This window comes from Daphnia pulicaria, chromosome 4 (assembly GCF_021234035.1).
Source record: "Daphnia pulicaria isolate SC F1-1A chromosome 4, SC_F0-13Bv2, whole genome shotgun sequence".
Classification (NCBI taxonomy): Eukaryota; Metazoa; Arthropoda; class Branchiopoda; order Diplostraca; family Daphniidae; genus Daphnia; species Daphnia pulicaria.
Window position 1 is genome coordinate 3,205,242 of NC_060916.1, and position 22,405 is coordinate 3,227,646.

The 22,405-nt window shown below is 42.8% G+C and overlaps 3 protein-coding genes across 3 annotated transcripts; 1 reads left to right on the plus strand and 2 right to left on the minus strand.

Annotated features, from left to right (window-relative positions):
* Nucleotides 1-723: 723 nt before the first annotated feature.
* Nucleotides 724-8,384, minus strand: LOC124335873 (facilitated trehalose transporter Tret1-like). Its single transcript, XM_046789363.1, has 3 exons — nucleotides 7,406-8,384; nucleotides 4,423-4,559; nucleotides 724-2,890 (listed from the first exon to the last, which is right to left on the minus strand). The coding sequence occupies exons 2-3, from the start codon at nucleotides 4,477-4,479 to the stop codon at nucleotides 1,313-1,315; spliced, it is 1,635 nt and encodes a 544-aa protein (XP_046645319.1). The 5' UTR covers nucleotides 4,480-4,559; nucleotides 7,406-8,384; the 3' UTR covers nucleotides 724-1,312.
* A 6,464-nt stretch (nucleotides 8,385-14,848) lies between these two features.
* LOC124336759 (urocanate hydratase-like) lies at nucleotides 14,849-18,832 on the plus strand. Its single transcript, XM_046790554.1, has 15 exons — nucleotides 14,849-15,080; nucleotides 15,520-15,650; nucleotides 15,725-15,878; nucleotides 15,969-16,159; nucleotides 16,272-16,338; nucleotides 16,447-16,528; nucleotides 16,605-16,666; nucleotides 16,781-16,891; nucleotides 17,016-17,189; nucleotides 17,338-17,558; nucleotides 17,653-17,930; nucleotides 18,021-18,134; nucleotides 18,222-18,320; nucleotides 18,397-18,490; nucleotides 18,574-18,832. Exons 1-15 carry the CDS (start codon nucleotides 14,955-14,957, stop codon nucleotides 18,680-18,682), a joined length of 2,013 nt encoding a protein of 670 aa, XP_046646510.1. The 5' UTR covers nucleotides 14,849-14,954; the 3' UTR covers nucleotides 18,683-18,832.
* An 88-nt stretch (nucleotides 18,833-18,920) lies between these two features.
* Nucleotides 18,921-22,366, minus strand: LOC124336758 (matrix metalloproteinase-2-like). Its single transcript, XM_046790553.1, has 12 exons — nucleotides 21,575-22,366; nucleotides 21,327-21,482; nucleotides 21,087-21,217; nucleotides 20,945-21,006; nucleotides 20,783-20,885; nucleotides 20,590-20,717; nucleotides 20,354-20,512; nucleotides 19,838-20,289; nucleotides 19,598-19,742; nucleotides 19,372-19,510; nucleotides 19,136-19,257; nucleotides 18,921-19,060 (listed from the first exon to the last, which is right to left on the minus strand). The coding sequence occupies exons 1-12, from the start codon at nucleotides 21,896-21,898 to the stop codon at nucleotides 18,945-18,947; spliced, it is 2,037 nt and encodes a 678-aa protein (XP_046646509.1). The 5' UTR covers nucleotides 21,899-22,366; the 3' UTR covers nucleotides 18,921-18,944.
* Between the last annotated feature and the right edge of the window lie 39 nt (nucleotides 22,367-22,405).

Here is a 22,405-nt window from a genome sequence, read left to right on the forward strand (position 1 = left end):
TCAAAGTTTGAGACACAATCTAAAAATAATCTGCGTACATTTATTTCATGGCGAAAAACAAAAAATCGACAATTCCTGGCGTGTAGTTGTCGCGTGACGCGGAAGACATTTTTCTTTGTGATTTTTTGGCCAAGGGGAAAATATACGAACAAGGTGAGACGACGGACGTATCTGCTGGGCAGCATAGCAGCAGAGTGGATGCCAACGAGTTGTTGCGTGTGTTTCATTCGGAATTGGTGTCGCCCAGACGCATTTGCGAAGGACGATGGCGATAAAAAAGGCTAGAGAGAGAAATTCTTGCCTCGCTATAGACAATGACATTTTATGCACGTCGGAAACTTTTTTTCCTCTAGTGCTGTGGTATCAAATTATTATTAGAGTGCGCGCAGATTGCGTCGCGGCGGATGGGATCGTCCAAAAGGGCCTGTGCGAAAAAAAAGTTTTGCCGCCAAATGTTCGATTTCGAAATAGATATATACGACGACAATTCTCTTTCCTGGATGGATATTATACCGCGTGTGCGGAATCGATTACTCTGGCGTGCTTTTTCTATATAGGAAAAAAAAAAACCTATTAAGGTGCGGATCGTGCCGACCAAGGACACAGCAATGCGCAAAAAAATAAATAAATAAAAGACACAATTTATTGTATTTTCCAATCGAATCAAATGGTCGTGAATTATCGTCATTTTCTCTTTGGGCAATTTCCAAAAACTGTTTTGAATTTTTTATTTTTGTTTATTCGTCGACTGTACACAATTACACAGGTCCGCTCCAAATTCCATTATTCAACCGAAAACAATTTAGTTTTTTTTATACAAATTACATCATATGATACACGCGGGAGAATATTTATAATTTATAAATATTATTTGCAAAACAGGAAATGGATGAGAGAGTATAATAGGTTTTTAATACAAAATTTCGTATCTTTCAAACCGAAAAAATCACCAGAGTGAATCATATTTCACACAATAAATTCGCACATTATTACACGGGGTCAAATCATTCTAATAATTAAGTCGAATCGCGTTTCACATTATTATGAACAATCAAAAGAGCGTCTTATTCGTAAATTATGTATAGTGTGTGTACACCAAAATACATGTCAAAGTCTTAATTTATCGTTGATTCAAAAGAATGATGGAGTTCAAAAGTTTATCCTTAATAAAATTTTAGATTCAAATAGAAAGAAATTGTACACGTTAAGATAAGCCATTGAAACAATAGGGCGCCAAATTCAAATTTTCCTCCTAAATATGAAAAGTTTTAATTTAATTTTTGGATTATTTTTTCGGTCATGATTGACGCAATCACGCGTGATTCTTATTGATGACGAGATTGGCGTCGGCGGCCGAGTCGGTCATCTCGTCCAATCCACGCCCGCGCGTTTCCGGCACGAAAACCAGGACAAAAACAAGGCCCAGGAGGGACACCAGGGCGTAGATCCAGAAGGCGCCGTGCAGTCCGAAGGCCGACTCCAAGTCGACGAACGTCTTGACGCTGACGAAGGCGCAGGCGTAAGAGAAGCAGCTGGTGATGGCCCCGCCGACGCCGCGATATTCCAGCGGATACAATTCGCTGATGAGGAGCCAGGCGATGGGTCCGACGCCGATGGAAAAGGCCACCGTAAAGATGAGGACGCAGACCAACGGGATCCAGTCGAGTTGGGAGTCGGCGGCGGCCGACGGATGGAGGCCGGCCGAGGCGATCGAGTGGACCAGCGAGCCGCCCTCCATGTAGATGAATGTGCCGAAGGCGGCCAGGGCCAGCGTCATGAACAGGTTGCTGGCGATGAGGAGCGGCAGACGGCCGATCGTGTCCACCAGGAGACCGGACGTGATGGAGGCCAGGAGCTGGACGAAGGCCACGATGACGGCCGCTCCGTGAGGGTCCATTCCGGCGAAGGAAGCCCGGAAGATGGGCACGGCGTAGAAGTTGAAGGCGTGGGCGCCGGACATGCGATGGAAGAGCATCACACCGCAGGTGGTCAGCACAGGACGCAGGAGCCGCTTCTGCCTCCACAACGGCGTGCCGGACTTGATCAGCGACGGAATTCCATCAGAAGTGACGGCGGCCATTGCGGCGGCGGCCGCCGCCGCCCCGGAACTGGTCGAGGACATGGCCGATAAGGAGCCACAAGGCGCTTTCTGTCGCTTGACATTGGCCTGGATGGTGTTCCACTCCTGACGGACGTCCGTCTCCTCGCCCCTGAGCCACTGGAGCGACTCGGCCGCTTCGTCTTCCCGGCCTCTCAGCGATAAGCAGCTGGGCGTTTCCGGCACGTAGAAAGCGGCGATGAGTAGAGTCAGTGGTGCGGCCGTCACGACCATGGCCAGCCGCCGCCAGTCGAGATAAGCGCCCAGGCTGAAGCTGACCAGCAGTCCGACGTGACTGGCCATTTTGGCCAGAGCGCAGAGTCCTCCGCGGATTTCCGGCGAGGCGATTTCGCTGATGTAGACGTGCGAGACGAGGAGGACGATGGCCGAGCAGAAGCCGCAGCCGAAGGCCGTCACGTACATCATGGCCACGCTGTTGGCGAAGACGGTCAACAGCCAGAAGAAGCTGAACGGGATGGAGACGGCCAACAGGGTCCGCTTGCGACCGTAGCGCATGGCCACACCGCCCAGCGGACCGCCGAACAGGGCGCCCAGCAACGACAGGCTGGCGATCCAAGAGCCTTCCTGATTGGAGACGCTAAATGCCCCGCCGGCCATGGCCCGGATCGGCGCCGAACTGTTCCCAGCGCCACCCCAGTGACCCCTGGTCTGGTGCTGGTGATGTTGGTGCAAAGCGTTGAGACTCTGCAGAGACGCCAGTGCTGGGCTGCTGTAACCTTTGCCCAATCCGGCCGCGAACGGACCCAACGACACGGCCAGAGTTGCCAATATCTGAATGAATGGGAAACCATTTTTTAATCAATTTTGTCATTCTCTTGGTTTGACTCGAGAGTATTTCCTGTCGTGTTTTTTAATCTATTGGGAACAATATGTGGCCGTCTGGTGGGCGTTGAGTCTCATATGAATACTGACGTTATCAATTAACTTATGGGAATTTTATCCCCCCCCCCCCCACCCACCCATTGATGGGAATATCTGCTCTATCTCCAGTCGGGTTGGTTGACCTCATTATGCAATAACTCGTTATGCGCCCCGATCGATATTATTTATTATATGTTAGCCAGGGGTGTACGTGATTATTTAACAAGGTGCCTGTAGGCCGGTAGATGATCCTGTCGGCTCCTTGGTCGTCACGTCTGAGAATATTTTTTGGGAGGCCTAATTTTTTCGTGAGAGAGAGAGGCTATTAACACGGCCCATAAAAGGACGTGACGGGGGTGTACACACATACACACGAAAATAAAATAAAAATGGGACCTGTGTGGCTTATCATCGCCAGTCGATCATGACGAGAGCGACTCGGTATATAATCAGCAGCTCGTCTCGGGACCTCTCGGGAAATATTTTTTGATTCTTTTTCAACTTTGCTGGGCGCCATGAGCGCCTTAATTGGAACACCGCGCTCTCTCGTAAACATATGTGGCAGTCTGTAAACAAAAATTCTTAGCTCATCTTTTTCCTTTTATTTTTTGGAGATGAGGAAAAAGAAAAACGAAAGTTTGACATCCCCCGACTGTGGACCCTAACCAATATACATTTCTCTTTCTCTACCGCGATGATATCTTTTCTTTTTTGTGGCTTGTATTATTGGTTATTCGAATTTATTTATATTATCCAATATATGTCGATGCGTGTTATTATATCGTTGTATCATTGATGTGTTTTACAACGCTGTTGAGCGTGTGTCGTTACGCACACACACGCCAAACGACTCCATAAATATTTTGATTTGTTATTACGCAACCCGAAAGCCGGTCTAAATTTATTTTATAACAAATTTTTCTTTTTATGTGTTTGTATTGAACTTTTCTTTCTCTCTCTGTCTGGCTTTTCCCTTGTAAGGAATGTCAGCAGTTGTGTGTCTGTGTACATCTAGCTTTAGTACGGTATAATAAGTCGCCTAATATGGTTCTGCATGCCGAGTTGGATTTATACGGTTGCGTGATTCGGAGCGAATCGGTTACGCGCCAAAGCCTCTCTCTCCTCCCGTCCTATTACTGCAGCACATTGGCGAAAATCGCCGAATTCAACCAACTAGGAAATCAAGGGAAGCCCATCTCTCTCTCTATTAAATGTTACGTAAGGTTAAGTTGAATATACACATCTCTCTATAATATTATTATTATGTCATCCGCATATAAAGCTCGCCCCCAACCAACCCACTGACTTTTGTGTGTTTACTGGCAGATCCAATTATACATCAAGTCAATATTATTATTCGGGTAGATATAGTTAGGTATACATGTCATAATATTATAATTATCCAACCCAGCGTGACTGTGAGGTGATATTGGATGGCTTACCTGTCCCATGTATTTCGGCTCGCTGGCCTGGATCAGCTGCAACGTTGAACTCGGCATTCTTTCCGTTTCACCTTGTCGACCTTTGATTGTATACAGTCGCTCGTTGATTATTTGAGTCGAAACTAAAACAGGAGAATCTGCAAAAGTGAGAGACAAATTTTGAAGAGATTAGAATCAGTGTGTGATGACACGATAGGATTTTCAGGGTCGACTCTCTCTCTCTCGAATTACGTGACTCTTTTGACTTTTCCCTTTTTTCTCCCGCCCACACAACCGAATTTACTTATTTTATTTTGTTTTTTTTTGTTTTTTTCCATTTAAAAATAACAGCTTAGAGTGGGGGGGGGGGGGTTAGACAAACGAATTTTTTTTTCGTCTAAAAATAGTTGTTATATATATATACTCTTGTTATTCTTATTTAATGTGAGCACTGCGTAAGGTTTCTCCTTTTTTTATTATTATTTTAAATTCTTATTTTTTCCCTCCTTAACCAGAAGCTATAACACGCCCACTTTTTGTGTTGTTTTTCTTTCTTTTTCCCTTTACGGGAGCGCGTGCTATGGTCGCGAGGTTGATGGTCGTGTTGTTGTTGTTTGGCTGCTAGAAACGAGTCGTCCCCTATTAACCTGCGAGTGGAGCGTCGTGTACCCGCGGCCCGTCGCGTCCCGATAGATTTAAGACCCGAATTTTAAGAGCCACACACTCTAAAAAGCAGCAGCACTTTTTTTTTGGCGGCGCTAAATTCGAATCGGTCATTATTAGTATACAGGCAGACTATACGTTAATGTAATAATATTCTTTTTTAAAATGTCTTTCACGCCCCCATCCGAACGTGTGAGTATTTAAAAAAGAAAAAAAAGAGTTAGAGCTAATGCCCTTTAGATTTACGATTTCATTATCGCCACCGCCGTACGACCAGCTCGCAGTTGTTCCTCACAAAAGGAACCGAGTGTGTGGGAGGACATGATGATGATGTCAACAAATCACGGGCTTTTGTGTGTGTTATTCTTTTTTCGAAAACAATTGGCGAATGCATCATCATCAGTCAGTTCGTAGCTATATAGTTTATATTAGATATTCCGCTCACATGTAATACAATTCCTTTATTTCTTATTTTGCTTTCATTCCTTTTTTGCGGCTGGTCGTCGTGCGCTTTATCCCCTCATTGTTGCCGATCTCTATAGTCTCTCAGACTCCTTTTTTTCTCTCTCTTGTCTGTTGCCTTCATTTGCTGACGTCCTTCTTCCTATTTAGACATTGTCCTCTTATTTCATGTTCACTCCCACTCCCGATTGTCTTTTTTATTTTCTTCTAAGCGCTCGCTCGCTAGTTCGTTCGTTTTTTTTCTTTTCTTTTTTATACTCCCGGAGAGTCGTCAGCGTTTATGATCGCATACAGTCTCACACACACAAAAAGCGGGGGGGAAGGGTATGGTGTATTATTTATAGATAATGGCGTGCACAAAAGACAAATCGGCAAACCAAATCTCGAAGGCGAGGAGCTTTTTTCCTTTTTGTCTTTTTTTTTATTTCTAGAAAAAGAAACAAGTCGAGATAGATCCCGCGTGTGTGTTGTGTGTTCGTGAGCTTCTGAAATACGCCACGCCATTGTTTGGCGCACGTGACACATTCGAGAGCTTCTTTTTATACATCTATACAATTTCTATATAATACTTTTTTATTGGTGAATTCATTAGAATAAGTAGCGATTTTTCTTTGGGGGGACCTTTTTTGAATTTCCCGCCATTGACGGTTGGAAACGTTTGGGCTTTTGAAATTCAATCCTTTTCTTTGAGACTGCCTTTGAAATTTTATTTTCTTTCTTTTTTTATTCCGTTCATTAAAATCCATTGATTCGTATCTTCTTCTTCTTCGATGAATGAAATGAGCTCACACGCGATTGAACGTTCGTCTCCATCTCGGCCAGCACCAAACGGAGCCAAAGAAATTGAAATCGATTGGGCGGGAGGGCCCGCGAAACGGCCGCCGCTTCTCTCTCCCTTTTCTTTTCTCCCCTTTTTCCTTCCTTCCTTTTTCATTTTACTTCCTTCCGGTTCGATCTTCAAGTAGGAGGAAGGGATGCCAATAAGCAAAAGGGTTAGAATATAAAAGGCGACGAGTTAGACGGCCGAACGAATCTGGCCGCAAGGGCCGAAACGTGCCATCACGGCATCAAAGACCAAAGTCTATACACCACTAATTTCTCTATCAAACTCTCTTACGTAACTCCCTACCCGCCGTTATCCATTTGGCTAAAAAGTAGCTCTCCCCCCATCCACCCAGTTGCAAAATGTAAATATCGCAGAGCCCGCCACTCGCGCCATTGGTCATTTCCGATTCCGATAATCAATGTCGCTCTCTCTCTGCCCGTCTGTTGTGCTGTGTGTATGTGAAAAAAAGGATTGGCTTTCTGCCCAGCAGCAGCAGCCAGTCCTTTTTTACAACCATGTCCCTTTTATTTTATATTTTACCCCCTTTTGTCGAGTGGTGGTACCTTTTTTAAATCAAAAAGGCATAATGGCCTTTGAAAACTATTCAGCTGCCACGACCATACAAAAGTCCAGTTCAAACTATACACACACACACACACGTCCGAACCTAAATCAACACACGATTGCTGTGTGACTATATATAGGGGTGTGTGTGTATAGGCCTAAATCAACAATCTAAAATTCCGCTATACAAATTGAAAATCTTAAAATTTCGCGGCTTTTTGGAATTTGATAGTCGATGGTAGATCTATCGGTTTTTATATGGTGGTTTTTTCAATCTATATGTATATAGGGGGCTTTATATATAGGTATATGCATATACTCGATTTTTATGATGATGGGCTCTATTGGCCGAAAGGATTGGAAAAGAAATCGGATGACCATCATTCAGAAAAATAGAAGAAGAAAAAACCCTTTATGGAATATCTATATAGTCGAGCGATATATAGAAATAATATAGTAAAAGGTTAGTGCTTGTGTTGGAAAACTCACCTGAGCTGAGAAATGTTGCCGATTTTTAAAAAGGGAAAAAGATTTTTCTTCTTTTTGAACCCTTTGGACACTGAAGAGGTGAGAGACGGACGTCCCAGCGGAGCTATTTTTTTCTCTTGTGGGATTCGAATTTAACCCGGAAAAATAAAAGAATTTTCTTTCCTAAAAAGGTTTCGAATGGGGGGAAAGAAGAGGAAAAAAGGTGGCGATGTCGAGGTCGATTTACTTCTTCTTCTTCTTCTTTTAGAAGAGATGGAATTTCAGCACAGAGAGGGATGCTGCGGCACACTCAATTTAATATTCAGCACTACGGTTTCCTTTGAGCGATTTTGGTAAAATGTTCAGGTGGTGAGTAGCCATTGTCGCAGCGGGCGATCGCTCCTCTCCCATCCAGGTCGGCACCTTCAAGAATTTGCGTGTCCCAACTTCTTTTGTATTTGAGTTTCTTCTTCTTCTCTTTGGCGAGAGAGATGGGCAACTATTTCAGCGCGGCCACTTAATTGTAGACGTTCTCATTGATGACTCCTCTCATCCCCAGACTCCTCCCTTTATTCTTCCACAAAAGTTTTTTCTTTTTTTTGGCCCGTCAAGGGGCGAAAAAAGGTGTACAGGGATAGAGAGAGAAGATGGAACAACCTTCATTAACTTGGCGGAAGAAATTGCACTTTGTCTTTTTCTTCTTTTCTTCCAGCGTTGGATGGGATTTGGAGATTTGAAATTTACTAGCGCACCATTTATTATTTTCACAGGGACGCGCACAACGGAAAATATTCGGAAGGAAATCAAATTGAAAATTGATGCGATGAATTCTATTTGGTTGGATGCTGGAAGGGCTGCTGTGTATATGTATATACTCTACGAGAGATTGTAAATAGATATAGGCAGCCGGACACACACACACACACACACTGATGATGGAGCTAGAGAGAAACAACTCAAACAGTTGAGAGCGCTTGTGAGATATAAACCGTTCCGTTCGGTGGACAGAGTCTGACTGAATGAAACATGGCCAGTCCTTGCGCTCTTGGAGCTATACCACACACACACACACACTCGCGGCTGTGTGTGTGTGCTGTGAAAAGCCGCTCAGTGTGTGTATACACAATAAACACACACACATATATACCGACCATCAGTAGCTGATTTCTCTCTTCCATTTCCGCAATCGCCGATTGAGAAATCGCTGCCGATCGAAACTTTCAAATTAATTAATTTTTAAAAAATTCAACTCATAACTTTCGTTTTGATTTGGTTGGAAATGAAGTTGTGTACGTATATAAACAGCGTGAAGAGAGGAATAAAATAAAAATGAACTTTGAACGGGGCAAATCTTCATTTCGGGATCGGCATTGCCGAGTCTTCAAATTTTTGTGAGAAAGCTAACACACATAGTTCAGTTCACATCCCTCTCTCCCGTATCAGTTGTTGTCTTGTGTCGTCGGAGCCGGCGAAAAGTTCAATAGGTGAAATGAAATTAAAAAAATGGGGAAGCAAGCAAGCAGCAGAGAAGAGGGGGGAGGATTTTTGTTTATATGTACCAGTAGCATACATATCAGATGGCAGCAGCTATACTATATGAAATAATCATTTTTTTTTTAAAGGGCTTCTTCTTCTTTACTCATTTTTTTACTTTGATCTAACCCATTTTGCCCCATTTCCCAGTTCATTCCCTCTGCGACTGACAAGTGTAACAAACAGCCGGCCCTGTCAAACTGACTGACGAGCTCTATATATATACCCCTGCCCGGCTTGGAAGAACTATATAAAGACGTTATTTGAATGGGGCTATATAACACTGCCAATGGGGTATGGTCTATAAGTAGATTGATATTATTATGTATAGAAAGCGATTTTTCTTGTATTTTTTACTTATCACCGCGGAACTGTGATGACTTGTAACCCGCTCGAATGAGTTAGCTCTTAGCCGATCCCAACTTCTCTCCTTCCATTTTGTCTTTTATTCCGTTTTTTTTCTCCAGCGCGGGCTGGCCGTCTATACACAGAAAAAAGAATCAATTAATATCCTTCGGGACAATCCATCACCGGCAGCTCACGCAGAGCCATAGAAACGCCGAATTCGCCCTAAAGCCACTCGAAGAAAAGGAAAGAAAGAAAGAAAGAAAGAAAGAAGAATTATCAATGATTATTATATATATAGCTTATAGATATACTATATCTATATATACCTAACGGCTAGGCTATATATAAAAGGCTACGATATAATAACGTTGTTATTTTGATTCAAGTCATAGTGGGCGGGCTATTAAGTATCAAGGAAATGAAACGGAAACGAATAAATTCTGCACCGCAAAAAAATAAAAATAAATAAATAAATTCCGGTGGCAATGAAATACGGTCGCCTTTCAGAAAGCCAACCGACTGCTGTTTGTCTTGTTGGATTTTTATAGCGTAATTATTTCTTTTTTGTTTTTGCTTTTGTTCAAGTTTCTCAGATCTCCGCTCTTCGGCTTTTTCGCCGTTATTTGATAAATGTGTACGAAAATCGTCGCGTAGCTGCCGTATATATATCTATTCTAAATTTACATTTAATACATCTTCTTTTGTATTTATTTGGGGGGTAGTTTTTTAATGCCTATTATTGTTTGTGGCGGTGTGTCGGCTGGAAGAGGTTTTTATCTTCTTCCGTGTGTGTGTGTGATATCCGACAACAAAAGCAACAAGAACAACAAGCGCCGCCTTTTATTTTTATATTCTTTTCTTTTTGCCGTTTTGGTTATCATTTTCAATGCGGCTATCAATCGCTCTTTTCTCTCTCTCTTATATAGTACCGCCGCTATATAGACCGACCGCTCAATCGACTTTGTGCCATCATTCATTTTCCCTCTCCGAATTATTATTTATACCCAAATACTTTTGATTGATACATCGGAAGCCAGCATATCATCACTTTTACATACCTCTTGTTATCATTATAACTGGAACACACCAAACTAGTATATATCTATAGGGAAAATGAAATCACATCTCGGAGATATTGAATGATATAACACATAATAGATACAAACGACCGATAGATGTTAGATGTGTTGAAGCCGAGAGATTTCTGATTCCATTTCCTTTTTCTCTCCGAGAGTTGATAAATTGTTAGCTAGCTCTGTATATTATATAGGCTCTCACGGTGAGTGGTCTCGTGCGTGACTTGCCCTCCTCTTCATCTCCAGTTTCTCATATTATTCAAGGCTGACAAATGAATTTCCAAATAAAAAAAAGGGGGGAAATCTATATAGAAAGAGAGATATATATATATACGGTGTATGACCTAAGATGGTGGCGTGTGAGAAAGTCCAAAATATATTAAGATGCAGTCAAATAATATAAAAATCCTATATAGTATATATAACCTTGTATACCGACAGTGAATTTTCAACAGTCCACACCGTAGAGTCTTATTATTATAGTTTTCTTATTTTATATTTTTGTTTAAAACTTTTTTCTGTGGGTTCTCTCGATCCTATCAACATTTCTCTCCTTCGCAAACCTCATAAAGTGTCTCTCTTTTTCCTACCCTATGCCGTGCGATGATATCATTGTTCTCCGTTTGAGCTGCTGCTCGTTTAAAAAAAGAGAAAAAAACGATTCGAACGTCTCTGTAAGCACCGCGGTCCATCACCCGTTTACTGTCGAACACACGCCAAGTTATGCCCCAAAAAATTCCAACACAAAAATGATAGGGGACACAGCATCTGTACGACGGGAAATCTGGTGGGTCATTTCAGATAAGCTCTAATAGTAAAACAAAACAGTTTGACACACAAACATGTACAAGAGAGAGAGAGCTGACAGATGTAGCCTATAGAAAAGAGCAGCAGCTAAAAGCGCTGGGCCATTATTGATCGTCTGTGCATATTGACGTATTTATCCCCTTGTTACCGTGTTGTAGCTCTATACAGCAGCACACTAGAGCTATATATCTATCTAGTGTATATAGTCTGAGATATTCTCGCATGTCTGATGTTGGTGTCTACAACACCCGAGATTTTGATGAAAGAAACATTCTAGACGTTCTGTGATATCCTGCACACCGCCGCTACCAACCCCGTTCAATTAGTTATATCTCTCCCGTAGTGTTTGTCTCATCTTCGTACAGTTACACAAGGAGACTGTCTATATAGCCATAAAATATAAGAACAGCCGGCCAAAAATCAAAGGCAATTGATGTAATATCTCTGACTGTGCTGGTCTGCAATATAATCTATTCTTTTTCTGTTGGTCGGCGGCTGAAACTTATATATTGCATTATTCCTATCTATTCCAAACTTTCAATCCCTTTTGTTTGTGTGTGTGTATATACGGCGGGATTACACACACATACCTCTAGTCCGTTGCGCTTCATTTCTTTATTTCTTTTTCTAATAATGTCGCAATCCTTAGATAACGCCACATCAATCCCGTTGTATATTTCGGAGAATATCGCAACTTATTTTCCCGCGAAACAGTCGCGGCCCGGTTGGAATGATATGATTATTACGCAACGTCTTTTGTTTCTTCTTTTTCTCCGTGACTTGGCGCATTTTCTCTGATTTTCCCAGGAAATTCTCAGCGGCGCTCCCGCCGTCGTCGTCCTATTCTGACTCGCATCGGTGCGTCAAATTGATTCAACAATTCATCAAGTAGAGTATTACGTACACAGCACATATCTAAGGCTACTATATCATCTCTCTCCTATCTCTAGCTGGGCAGGGAGAGATGTTGTTGTTGCTGCTAGCCAAGCGTGTATAGAGCGCAGGACGGCCGAAAAAGAGCCCGGCGCGCGTGTATGACAGCTGGATCTCCCCCTTTAAAAACTCCTGTGTCTCTTTTTGCCTTAGAGGATTCCACCCGACCGGAACTAATCAGTAATAGTGTACATATATTCGTATATATAGATAGATAGATTGAGTGAAGGGGGAAAAGAGATGAAAGGGAACGAATGCGGATACAATAAAAGGTTTTGTTCACATATTGGAAATCAGATTTTCGACTGGTCTATATTCTCCATTGTACACGTCCGGCCGATGGTAAAAATGAAAAAGGGTTTTTTGTCTATTTTTTGGACGGGGGGGTCGCTGCTGTTTGTTCGACTAAAAAAATGGGGTTCACCTCTATTTACCAGTAGACCATCAAGTTAAAAGAGAGACTAACAAGAGTCTACAGATTGTATACCCCCCATGATATATCTATGTAGCGGTGGACAGGAGGACCTGGAGACAGCAGTTCTGACCAGAGCTTATAATATATAGTACGAGGTTATATTTTTCAGCCCTTGACTTTTTTTTGGGGGAAAAGGTGGGGCTCCTTTTGGGTCCCTCTTGATATTTATACATCAGACCCGCTAATGGGCTATCCATTGTTGTCGTCGTTCGGGTGGCCCGGCCCCATCAGCTCTCATATCTCCGGTTAAGTCGAAAATCTAAAAAGAGTAGAGAAAAGATGAGTGAAAATAACGTGTATTTCCGAGATATAGTACAGGATGTATAGAGTAGGCCTTATTTTCCTTTTATTTTTCAAAAAATAAAAATAATATAGCGGTACTATTATTTCGGTTGGAATGTTTTCATCTCGACCGTGTCGGCGCGTCTCTCACTCTGGGACCCATTTTGGCACCTTCCTCTCTCCCTCAGGAGAGCGACCAAGAAGCTCGCACCCAGGCGATAATGTCACCTGAGAGCGATCGAGTGTGTCTTCCAACGATACGTATAGGCCTACACTACATTTCTTTCCCTTAATATAAGCGATAGTTAACCGTTTTTTTCTTTTCTTTTAACCATCCATTTTCAGGTCTCGAATTTTTCTGAAATGACGGACGAGTATTTTTTTGTCCAGCCAGTTCGTAATGACTTTTTCCTACTACACACTCCATAATAACAAAGAATGTTGAAGCTTCCCTTTCGACAGGTCTCATATTCGTTTCAAAAAAATAAAATAAAGAAGAAGAAGAAAACAGTCAGGTCAAGTATCTGGTTATTAATGATCAATAGCGATTAGGTGGCAGAGCCCCTTGGGTCTTGACACTCTGGCGCAGAGGTTAACTATATAAGTTAGCCCTCACAAGTCGATGCGGAGAGAGGCTGGTTGCAACACACAGGACACCCTGGTAAAAACAACTCGTCACCGTCTTTTGGACACATTTCATAGTTTTCTTTTTGACGACTTTGTTCCTTGTAAAAATAGAAAATGAAACTTTTCCAAAAAAATGTATTTGTGATTTGTTATAGACCGTCAAAAGCCATAAAAGGCCGGAGTAGAGTAGGACAGAAAACAGACGAGAGATGGGCAGGAAGAGACAACAAAGAAGACAAGGTCTTTTTACAGGTAGATTTTTTTTTGTAGGCCTATGCACTAAAAAAAGGAGAACACACGGGTTTTTTTTTTTTAAGTTATAGTTCGGGACTCTCTCCGGTCTCTCCCCCCCAGCGCATTCGATTCACTTGGCGCATCGCATTCACCGCCTTTTTAGACATTTGTCAAAGACGTTTTTTCCTTCTTTTTTGGGTGTGTCTATTATATCCCTCCTCCTTCCTACACACCGGCGGCGGTTCTCTTTTATATGAGACGTAATACCACCGACATCGACTACCGCCCCCATCCAAACAAAATGAAAAAAAAACAGAAAGAAAATAAAAAGCCTTTTTTCTTATTTCTCTTTTTCTCTATTCCGCTAAAGAAAAATCCTGATAATCCTGAAACTCCCACGCACACAAGAGAGAGTTGCGTAACCCTTTCAGACTATATCTTTCGCCGAGAGAGCCTCTGCATCGTCCTCCATCCAGCAGCTCCAATGTATTTTCGTTGGGATGATTGTGTTCCGCATCTTGTCAAGAAAAACGTCCAATCATTCCGGACAAATTGTTGTCGGTCCGAGTCTAGTCAGAGAGGAGGAGAACGTTGACCGACTTTTTCTCAAGCTGGGCAACAACATGTTTATTTTCGGATTTGAGCAGCATCCTCGGCTGCGCGGATTCCCTCCGGTATAAACAGACCAATTAAAAATACCCAAAAGACAAAGTTTCTAGGGGTGTCCATAGTCTCACCATTGTAACACACACACTATATATAAGAAGCTATAGAGGAGACAAGTTGAAATATAAATCCGGTGGTCTCATTTGACGCCGTCGAAAGAGAAACGAAGAAAAGCGCTGAAAGAAATCTTTGCGGCCAGTCCCGCTCACCGGGACCAGCTTATTATGTCAGACCCAAAAGGGGGCGAGTCCCAACTACGGTTTATATTTACGAAGTAGCGGAGAATAAGAGAGAGCGCCAAACAACAAGCGAGAAAGCCCAGAGGCGAAAGACGATAAAGTTTTTCGCCGAAAAAAGAAAAGAAAAATACAAAATAGAAGAAAAAGGAAAAAACATTTTAGCGTTTATGGAACGTTTTTATTACCCATCTGACCTTCCCCTTTTGCACTTTTTCGTCTGTTTCTTGTTGTGCCCGTTTCTCTCTTCTCTCGCCCAGGCAACGTCAGTTGTTGTCTGGCCGCCATTGAAACCGAATCGAACTGAAACGTGTTGAAACAAAATCGCATCCGAGTAAAACCAACAAAAAATCATGTCTACACTGGCTGAATTGTGCTCCGACTTGCTTTTAGATCCACTGCCTCCGGCCCGGAAGCGAAATCCAGCCGTTCCGCACGCTCCTGTTCGCAATCATCGACTCAACCCGACGGAACAGAAGGTCTTTTTTTCATTTATTCTGATTATTATTTTATTTTTCTCTGATTTATTTGTATCGTGTGATAAATCTCTTTCTCTCCGTTGTGTGTCGCGCTTTTGTCATGGTGCCAATGATTGAATTCGCCATGTAGCTGGCAATATCTGTTGTTGCGCGAATGGCTGACGTTACGTAAGTTTCCCACAGCACAAATCCCTTGAATCCCCCCCAAAAGAAAAAACAAAAAAGTCGGACCATTTATGGCAATAGTTGATGACTCGCCACGCTTTCTATAATAATAATACAGCTTCTTTTCATTCCCTTATTTTTATCCTGGCTAACGTCGGGATGTAGATACAGCCTCTCTGGCACATTATATGTAACGACAGGCTCGTTTTTTTTTAAACTCCAGCACATTATTTCTACGTAATTCTTTTTGGTTTTTTGGTTTTTTATTTAAAAGTTGGCCGTTCGCAATGCCTTGCGCTACTTCCCTCCGGCCACTCACGTCCAACTGGCCAAGGAATTTGCGGATGAGCTGAGAGACTACGGTCACATTTACATGTACCGTTTCATGCCAACCATTTCGATGAAGTAAGCCGCCATAATGCGATTGAATTGGCGTTATCCTTTTGATGTTTGGAATAAATTTGGCTGTTGATCGACAGAGCTTATCCCATCTCCGAGTATCCGAGCCGGACCAAGACGGCCGCCGCTATTATGCATATGATTATGAACAACCTGGACCCCCGTGTCGCCCAGTTTCCCGAAGAATTGGTTACATACGGAGGCAACGGCCAAGTTTTCTCCAATTGGGTTCAAGTAAAATTTCAATTCCATCAAACAAAAAAGAAAAAAAAAAGATGGAAAACATTTTGAATTTTCCGCGCGTCTTTCTTTATGATTTCCCAGTTCCGGCTGGTGATGCATTATCTGGCTGAAATGACGGATGAGCAGACGCTGGCCATGTATTCCGGACATCCGCTCGGTCTATTCCCTTCCACCCGCTCCGGCCCACGCGTCGTCATCACCAACGGAATGGTCATCCCGAATTATTCGAGTCGCGAGCACTACGACAAAATGTTTGCCCTCGGAGTCACAATGTAAACACAAAATTCTTAAAAAATAAAATAATAAAATCTTCGGAAATTTTTATTAAAAAAAAGTGAAATAAAATTTTTATCTTTTTTGTGGGGTTGAATGACTTTAAAATAGGTACGGCCAAATGACGGCCGGCAGTTACGTCTACATCGGGCCCCAAGGCATCGTTCACGGGACCACAGTAAACTTTGATTCAATCACCTCCGTGATGATTGAGCTGTCGAATCATTTTCGGCGCAAATTTAAAATTAAATTTTTATTGAAACTTTTTTTATTTTTTTTATTGCAGTTGACTGTCCTGAATGCCGGCCGGAAATATCTTGGCCTCAACGATCTTTCCGGCAAAGTATTTCTCACATCGGGACTTGGGGGTATGAACATCAAATTTATTTCTCAATTGCGTCGATTTTATTTTTAGAAAATGATTTAATTCGTTGATAATTACAGGAATGAGCGGTGCCCAGGCCAAAGCGGCCACCATTAGCGGATGCATCGGCATCGTCGCCGAGGTTCAGTTAGACCCATTTGCAGCTAATTAATTCTGCCAGCTCAATAATAACCAAATGAAATCTATCCTTTTTTATTTGCGGCAATCGTTGCTCTGTTTATTTTTGACATCATAGGTCAGTTATGACGCGATAAAGAAGCGCTACGATCAAGGCTGGGTGCTGGAAATGATCGACGATGTGGATCGACTGGTGGAACGCGTCAAAACTGCCCGTCTCAACAAAGAAGTATATATAGACAAGATTTGTTGGTTCCCTTTTTAGATTTCTCTTTTCCAACCCAACAAAAGAGAAGAGAGAGATAGACGAGTCGCATATACGTTATTGATGATCAATCAACCGAATAAATCAGGTCACGAGCATCGGATTTCACGGCAACGTCGTCCTCGTCTGGGAGAGACTGGCCGAAGAATACGACAAGACGGGCGAGCTGCTGGTCGAGCTCGGATCGGATCAAACGTCTTGCCACGATCCCTATTCCGGCGGCTATTATCCTGTCGGATTATCTTATCAAGAGTCGCAAGATGTAAGGCTAAATATACGCGTCTCTCCCGGCATAATATAATAAATCCTTCTGATTCTCGGTGGTGCACAGCAGTTGAGCTTCCCCCCAATTAATTTGCAACTCTGGGGGGATTTTCCCACAATTTTATTTTTTTTTTTTTGCTGTGCAGTTGCTGGCCAGTGACCCGCAACTCTTCCGCCAGCGCGTCCAGGACAGTCTGCGCCGCCAAATTAAGGCCATCAACGCGCTAGCCGATCGCGGAATGTTTTTCTGGGACTACGGCAACGCCTTTCTGCTGGAGGCTCAGCGATGCGGGGCTGACGTCACCGCTGGAGACGATCCTACCGGCCTGAAATTCCGCTATCCTTCCTACGTCCAAGACATCATGGGGTGAGTGTTGATGATGTTCCAATTTGTTGGTTATTGATTGATTTTAAAAAATTAATTGATTTGGCGCGAATTTTAAATTTGAATTTACGCGCAGGGATATTTTCTCGTTGGGTTTCGGTCCCTTCCGCTGGATTTGCACGTCGGGATTGGAACAGGATCTCGAAGTCACGGATAGGATCGCCCAAGAGGTGCTGGAGAGCATCGTTCAAGAGGGCTTACCTGATAACATTGCCGTTCAGTATCAGGATAACATCAAGTGGATCAAAGAAGCCGGCAGGAACCGGTTGGTCGTTGGGTCGCAGGCCAGGATCTTGTACGCGGACCAAAGGGCCCGGGTCACCATTGCTCTAGCTTTCAACCAGGCTATTCAGGGTTCATATCTAATTGACTCATCTCTTATACATTTTTTTTTGAGATCGTTAAATTGAATTTTATTATTTGACGATTTTTATCGGATCGCAGAAGGGAAAGTGTCCGACTATATCGTGCTGAGTCGAGATCATCATGACGTCAGCGGAACGGACAGTCCGTTTCGAGAGACGTCCAACATCTACGATGGATCGGCCTTTACTGCAGGTCGAGAGGCTATAAATCTTTTGGGCTGTTTTATAGTTTTGTTTTTCCGTGTTTAAAAATAAAAAACGAATTTGTCAAAATGCACAGACATGGCCGTCCAGAATTGCATCGGCGACTCTTTCCGAGGTGCCACTTGGGTCTCCTTGCACAACGGCGGTGGCGTCGGTTGGGGTGAAGTGATGAACGGTACGTTTTAAAAAAATTTAAAAACATGTTTCAAAAAATTCGGAATGAAACAAGTTTTAATTATGTATTTTCCTAGGCGGATTTGGGCTTGTTCTTGACGGATCGGACGAGGCTCACGAACGAGCCAAGAACATGCTCAATTGGGACGTATCGAACGGAGTCGCTAGAAGGTTAACAACTTTCACCTAATTTATTCACCCTGCTGGAATTACATTAAAACCACCAGGATTAACTGAATTCAACTGTTTTTCAGGAGCTGGTCCGGAAATGCGAACGCCATCCAGGCTATCCAGCGAGCCATGGCGGCCGACCCTCGACTGAAAGTGACTCTACCCAACCCTGTCGATGAGACAACCTTCTAAAAGCAAAAGGGGGAAATCTTGTCGAATCGGCGGAAATTTCAAAACATTCCAATCAGCGTACATTTCCGTTTAATCATTCCGTCTGATACGAAAGCGGCGGCGTATAACATACAAAAGTAGTAGCATTTTTTTTTCTCTCAAAATATGAAATAGAGAAACAAACCAACAAACAAATAAGTACTATGGATGTATGTATAAAATGTTAGAGGTCGTATATCTTATCATTAGATTTTTAATAAATGGGGAATTTTTAAAATGGAAATTATTCCGGACATCCCAGCCAGAAAGGTGTGGCTTCTTGAGGGTAGCGCATGTCAGTGCGTACCAGAGTGTCGTCAAACCGCCAAAACATTTTGTTTTTGAAGAAATACGTTCGCCCTTACAAGTTTACAACACAAAGATATAATTAAAATTTAAGGGAAGTTTAAGCATTTAAAGAATGAATTGAATTACCATCAGTCCACTGCATGGCTGCGTCTATATCGGACGTTACACCTCTCCACCTGGACAGATCGTGCGGATAGCCGGGATCCATTTGTCTTTTAACGTCGTCGTAGCGCCAGTAAAGATTCTTTCTAAAAAAATACAATCGGAAAAAGAATTAACATATAGGTTATTTTCCAAAGTTTTCTAATCGACGCCACGGCCTCGATTATTCTTCTCACAACGTCAAAAAGATAAAAAAATACCTAAAGAAGTAAGTCTTTTTATTCTTGCCCCAAACGAAAGCGGCATCTAGATGGTCCAGTCCGTCCGGTAGTCCGAGCCAGCTCAGATTCGAATTCTCTTCCACCATCCGGTCACCGTCAAATACCCAATAACTTGAACCTATTGAATATTTTTAAAAATAATTAATTAAATGTGTATACAATCTCTACCGGATGGCCAATCAAATTAAATTTGATTAATATATACCGGAAAAGAAGACAATGTGTCCATTAGGACGTTCGTACAGTGCGTCCACTTTGGGCAGAGATTCTGGAAGTTCGCGAAAGAGATGGCGGATGTGGGTTGGATATCCATCGTCTATTGCAGCTCTTTGACGTAGTCGCCAAACGTACTGCGAGCCAAAGGAATCACATTTCCAATTTGCACAGAAATATAGCTGCTGGGGGTATAACTATTCAAATAGAGAAGTGTCCGGTATATACTTACTTGACCCTTGAAGAAGAACAGCTCGTTGCGGAGGACGGAAACGGCGTCAAAGTGGCCCTGGCAAATATCCGGAATCCTGGGTGATTGATCTTCGTTTGTGGCGTTCAACTTCCTGCGATGATCATCCACCGTTTCGTAATCGCCCTCGTAATTGATCGTCACCGTTCTCTCGGTCGTCGTCGTCGTAATCTCTTCGTCCCCTACAAAAACGGTCGTTGCTTCCGTTTTCCCGCTTCCGCTTTTCGAGCTGTGATCGTCATCAACCTCGTTGTAGTCTTCGTTATCATCGTAGGGCGTTGTCGTCCTAGACGTGGGTCTTGTAGGCCTGGGCTGCGTCGTCGTGGTCGACACTTTCTCGGTGGTAGTTTGGGGTTTCGGCGTTGTGGTGGTAGTGGTGGTGGTTGTCGTCGTTGTAACATCTTCATTTCGATCGTCGTGCACTTGCCTCGAAACTATATGATTTAATGAAAACAATTTTCAATTGATCGATGAATTGTGACTGGCAAATTTCCTTACTGTAAAGCTGATACATTGCTAGAATGTCATCGTAATCCAATTGAAGATTCGGTTGCGATCCTTTGTAGTAAGGAAACATGACGGAGCCCGGCACGGGAGAATGTGCCAGTCCTAGGGAATGCCCCAGTTCGTGCGTTGCCACGGTGAAAAAGTCAATTCCTTATGAAATATTTAAAACGAAAAAGAAAATTGAATAACACAAATTTAGACTGGAAATTTTATAAGAAGGGACTAACCGGAACCCTCGTCCGGGTTAACGGTCCACGGCTCGTCTTCATCGAAATGAACGTCGCCACCGAAATTGTCAAATTCATAAGGGTAGTAAGCATGGGCTAAGGTGTAACCAACACCGTCGAAAGGATACCTGCAATTTTTTGGTTTAATTAAATTGAAATAACTTGAACACATTTTATAGGTGAAATCTATAACCTATCGCCATGGTATCCGCGACCGAAAAGGATAGTGATGTCCGCGTCTGGAGTTGGTACTTGCACAAACTTGAGATGGGCATAATCCGACCATACCTTGAAGGCTAAAAAGATCAAATTAAAATAATCCCGAAAATGATAAAGTCACAAGAAACAAATTTACCTCTTTCAAGTTGTTGAATTGTCGTTTCTTCATCGCCTATTTTGGGCGACCAGTTAGCTAAACTTTCGAAACGCAAGGGAAATGAATAAATGATTAACAGTTGCAAAAAGGCTTGGTTGATTAGCTCTTAAAACATTCTTACAAGTAAGTGATTCTTCGTTTGTTCCAACCGGGTGAGCCGACCACGAACCTTTTCCTTCGCCGTCTGTTTGACTGCTGTTCGCTATTATCCAATTCCACGTCTTTGTTACCGCAACGAGGAGTCACCAGCAGCTTTATTACGTTAATGATAGGTTCAGATTACAATGTCACCAAATTTTCGTTAAGCGGGAAATGAACGGGAAACAAGATCACGAACGGTTTCAGAGGGCAACAAATTTACTTGTAAGGTGTCGTTGTCCATCCTTCCAGTTGGCGAGAGCCCCCCGAAACTTTGCATGGTTCTGATTGCATCAATCACGGCTTCTTCTCTGTACAAGGCTTCCGAGTTGGAATCCTGACGGCCTTCTAGGTAACCAAATTTTTGCAGAAACCCCATCTTACCAAAAAATGAAAGGATTGAGATTAAATACGAACTTTAAATTTTTCGATTGTTTTGTTGGTTACAAAATAAAACGAATGGACACTTACAACTACGTTTACAGTCGCTCCTTCAACATTTCTTGGGGATGCAACGTTATGATTTTCCGTGGGTGAAACGTTCCGAATCGATTCCGGAGAGGACAAGTTTTGAGGATGGATTGACGCTGATGGTTTGGTGCTCACGGACAGGGATGAAAGCGGAGGCTGGGCGGTGGTGACGACGGCTGGAGCAGCTGCTTTTAGGCTAGAAGACTGGGGAATTTTTCTAGTGGCGTTAATTGGTTTAGAAAGTACTGGGGCGCAGTCAGAGCCCATAGAACACATCAGCCAAAACATCAGCAGAGACTTGAACGTTAACACGGAATTTGGCATTGCGCTCTACTCTAGTCGAGACGGAGTGGACGAAAGCACTCAGCATACACGACGGTATCCACTTGAAGACTGAATTCCGTCTCGAACGTTTTAAACTTGATGTCTCGGTTTCACTTTTGAGGTCAACTACCCGTCCAACAGATTCTGACGTCGCAGTAGGAAGGAAATAAATGTGAGAGGAAATCCGTATTCCTTAGAGATCCTGGTTTCGCTTCCGACTAATAAAATTAAATAAAAATTTCTGTTTGATTTCCTGAATGAAAACCAGAAGTCTTGGTTTACACCCATTTTCTTCCGCTTTCAGACGGAAGTTGCCAATCTTTTTGGGGGTGAGAATCACTTCCTGTGTTGCGCGACTCTGGTGCTCAGTGTGGTTTCGAAACAATATTTCAGTGGTAAACAATAACTATCGATGGGCATTTGATGACTTAGAGAGATCTGCTCGTCATCATAACCTTTGGCTAATGTAAACAAAATGTCAAGATCTGAAAATTGGTCATCTGGAAT

What these genes read in the sequence shown, in the direction of transcription:
- LOC124336758 (XM_046790553.1), bottom strand. Translation starts at nt 21,898, where the DNA reads ATGCCAAATTCCGTGTTAACGTTCAAGTCTCTGCTGATGTTTTGGCTG. An exon ending in TGGACAACGACACCTTACAA is followed by an intron (nt 21,218 to 21,326) that starts GTAAATTTGTTG and finishes AACGTAATAAAG; the next exon opens with CTGCTGGTGACTCCTCGTTG. An exon ending in CGCGGATACCATGGCGATAG is followed by an intron (nt 20,718 to 20,782) that starts GTTATAGATTTC and finishes AAAAAATTGCAG; the next exon opens with GTATCCTTTCGACGGTGTTG.
- LOC124335873 (XM_046789363.1), bottom strand. Translation starts at nt 4,479, where the DNA reads ATGCCGAGTTCAACGTTGCAGCTGATCCAGGCCAGCGAGCCGAAATAC. An exon ending in AGCCGAAATACATGGGACAG is followed by an intron (nt 2,891 to 4,422) that starts GTAAGCCATCCA and finishes CCATTCATTCAG; the next exon opens with ATATTGGCAACTCTGGCCGT.
- LOC124336759 (XM_046790554.1), top strand. Translation starts at nt 14,955, where the DNA reads ATGTCTACACTGGCTGAATTGTGCTCCGACTTGCTTTTAGATCCACTG. An exon ending in TTTTCTCCAATTGGGTTCAA is followed by an intron (nt 15,879 to 15,968) that starts GTAAAATTTCAA and finishes ATGATTTCCCAG; the next exon opens with TTCCGGCTGGTGATGCATTA. An exon ending in TGGATCGGCCTTTACTGCAG is followed by an intron (nt 18,135 to 18,221) that starts GTCGAGAGGCTA and finishes CAAAATGCACAG; the next exon opens with ACATGGCCGTCCAGAATTGC.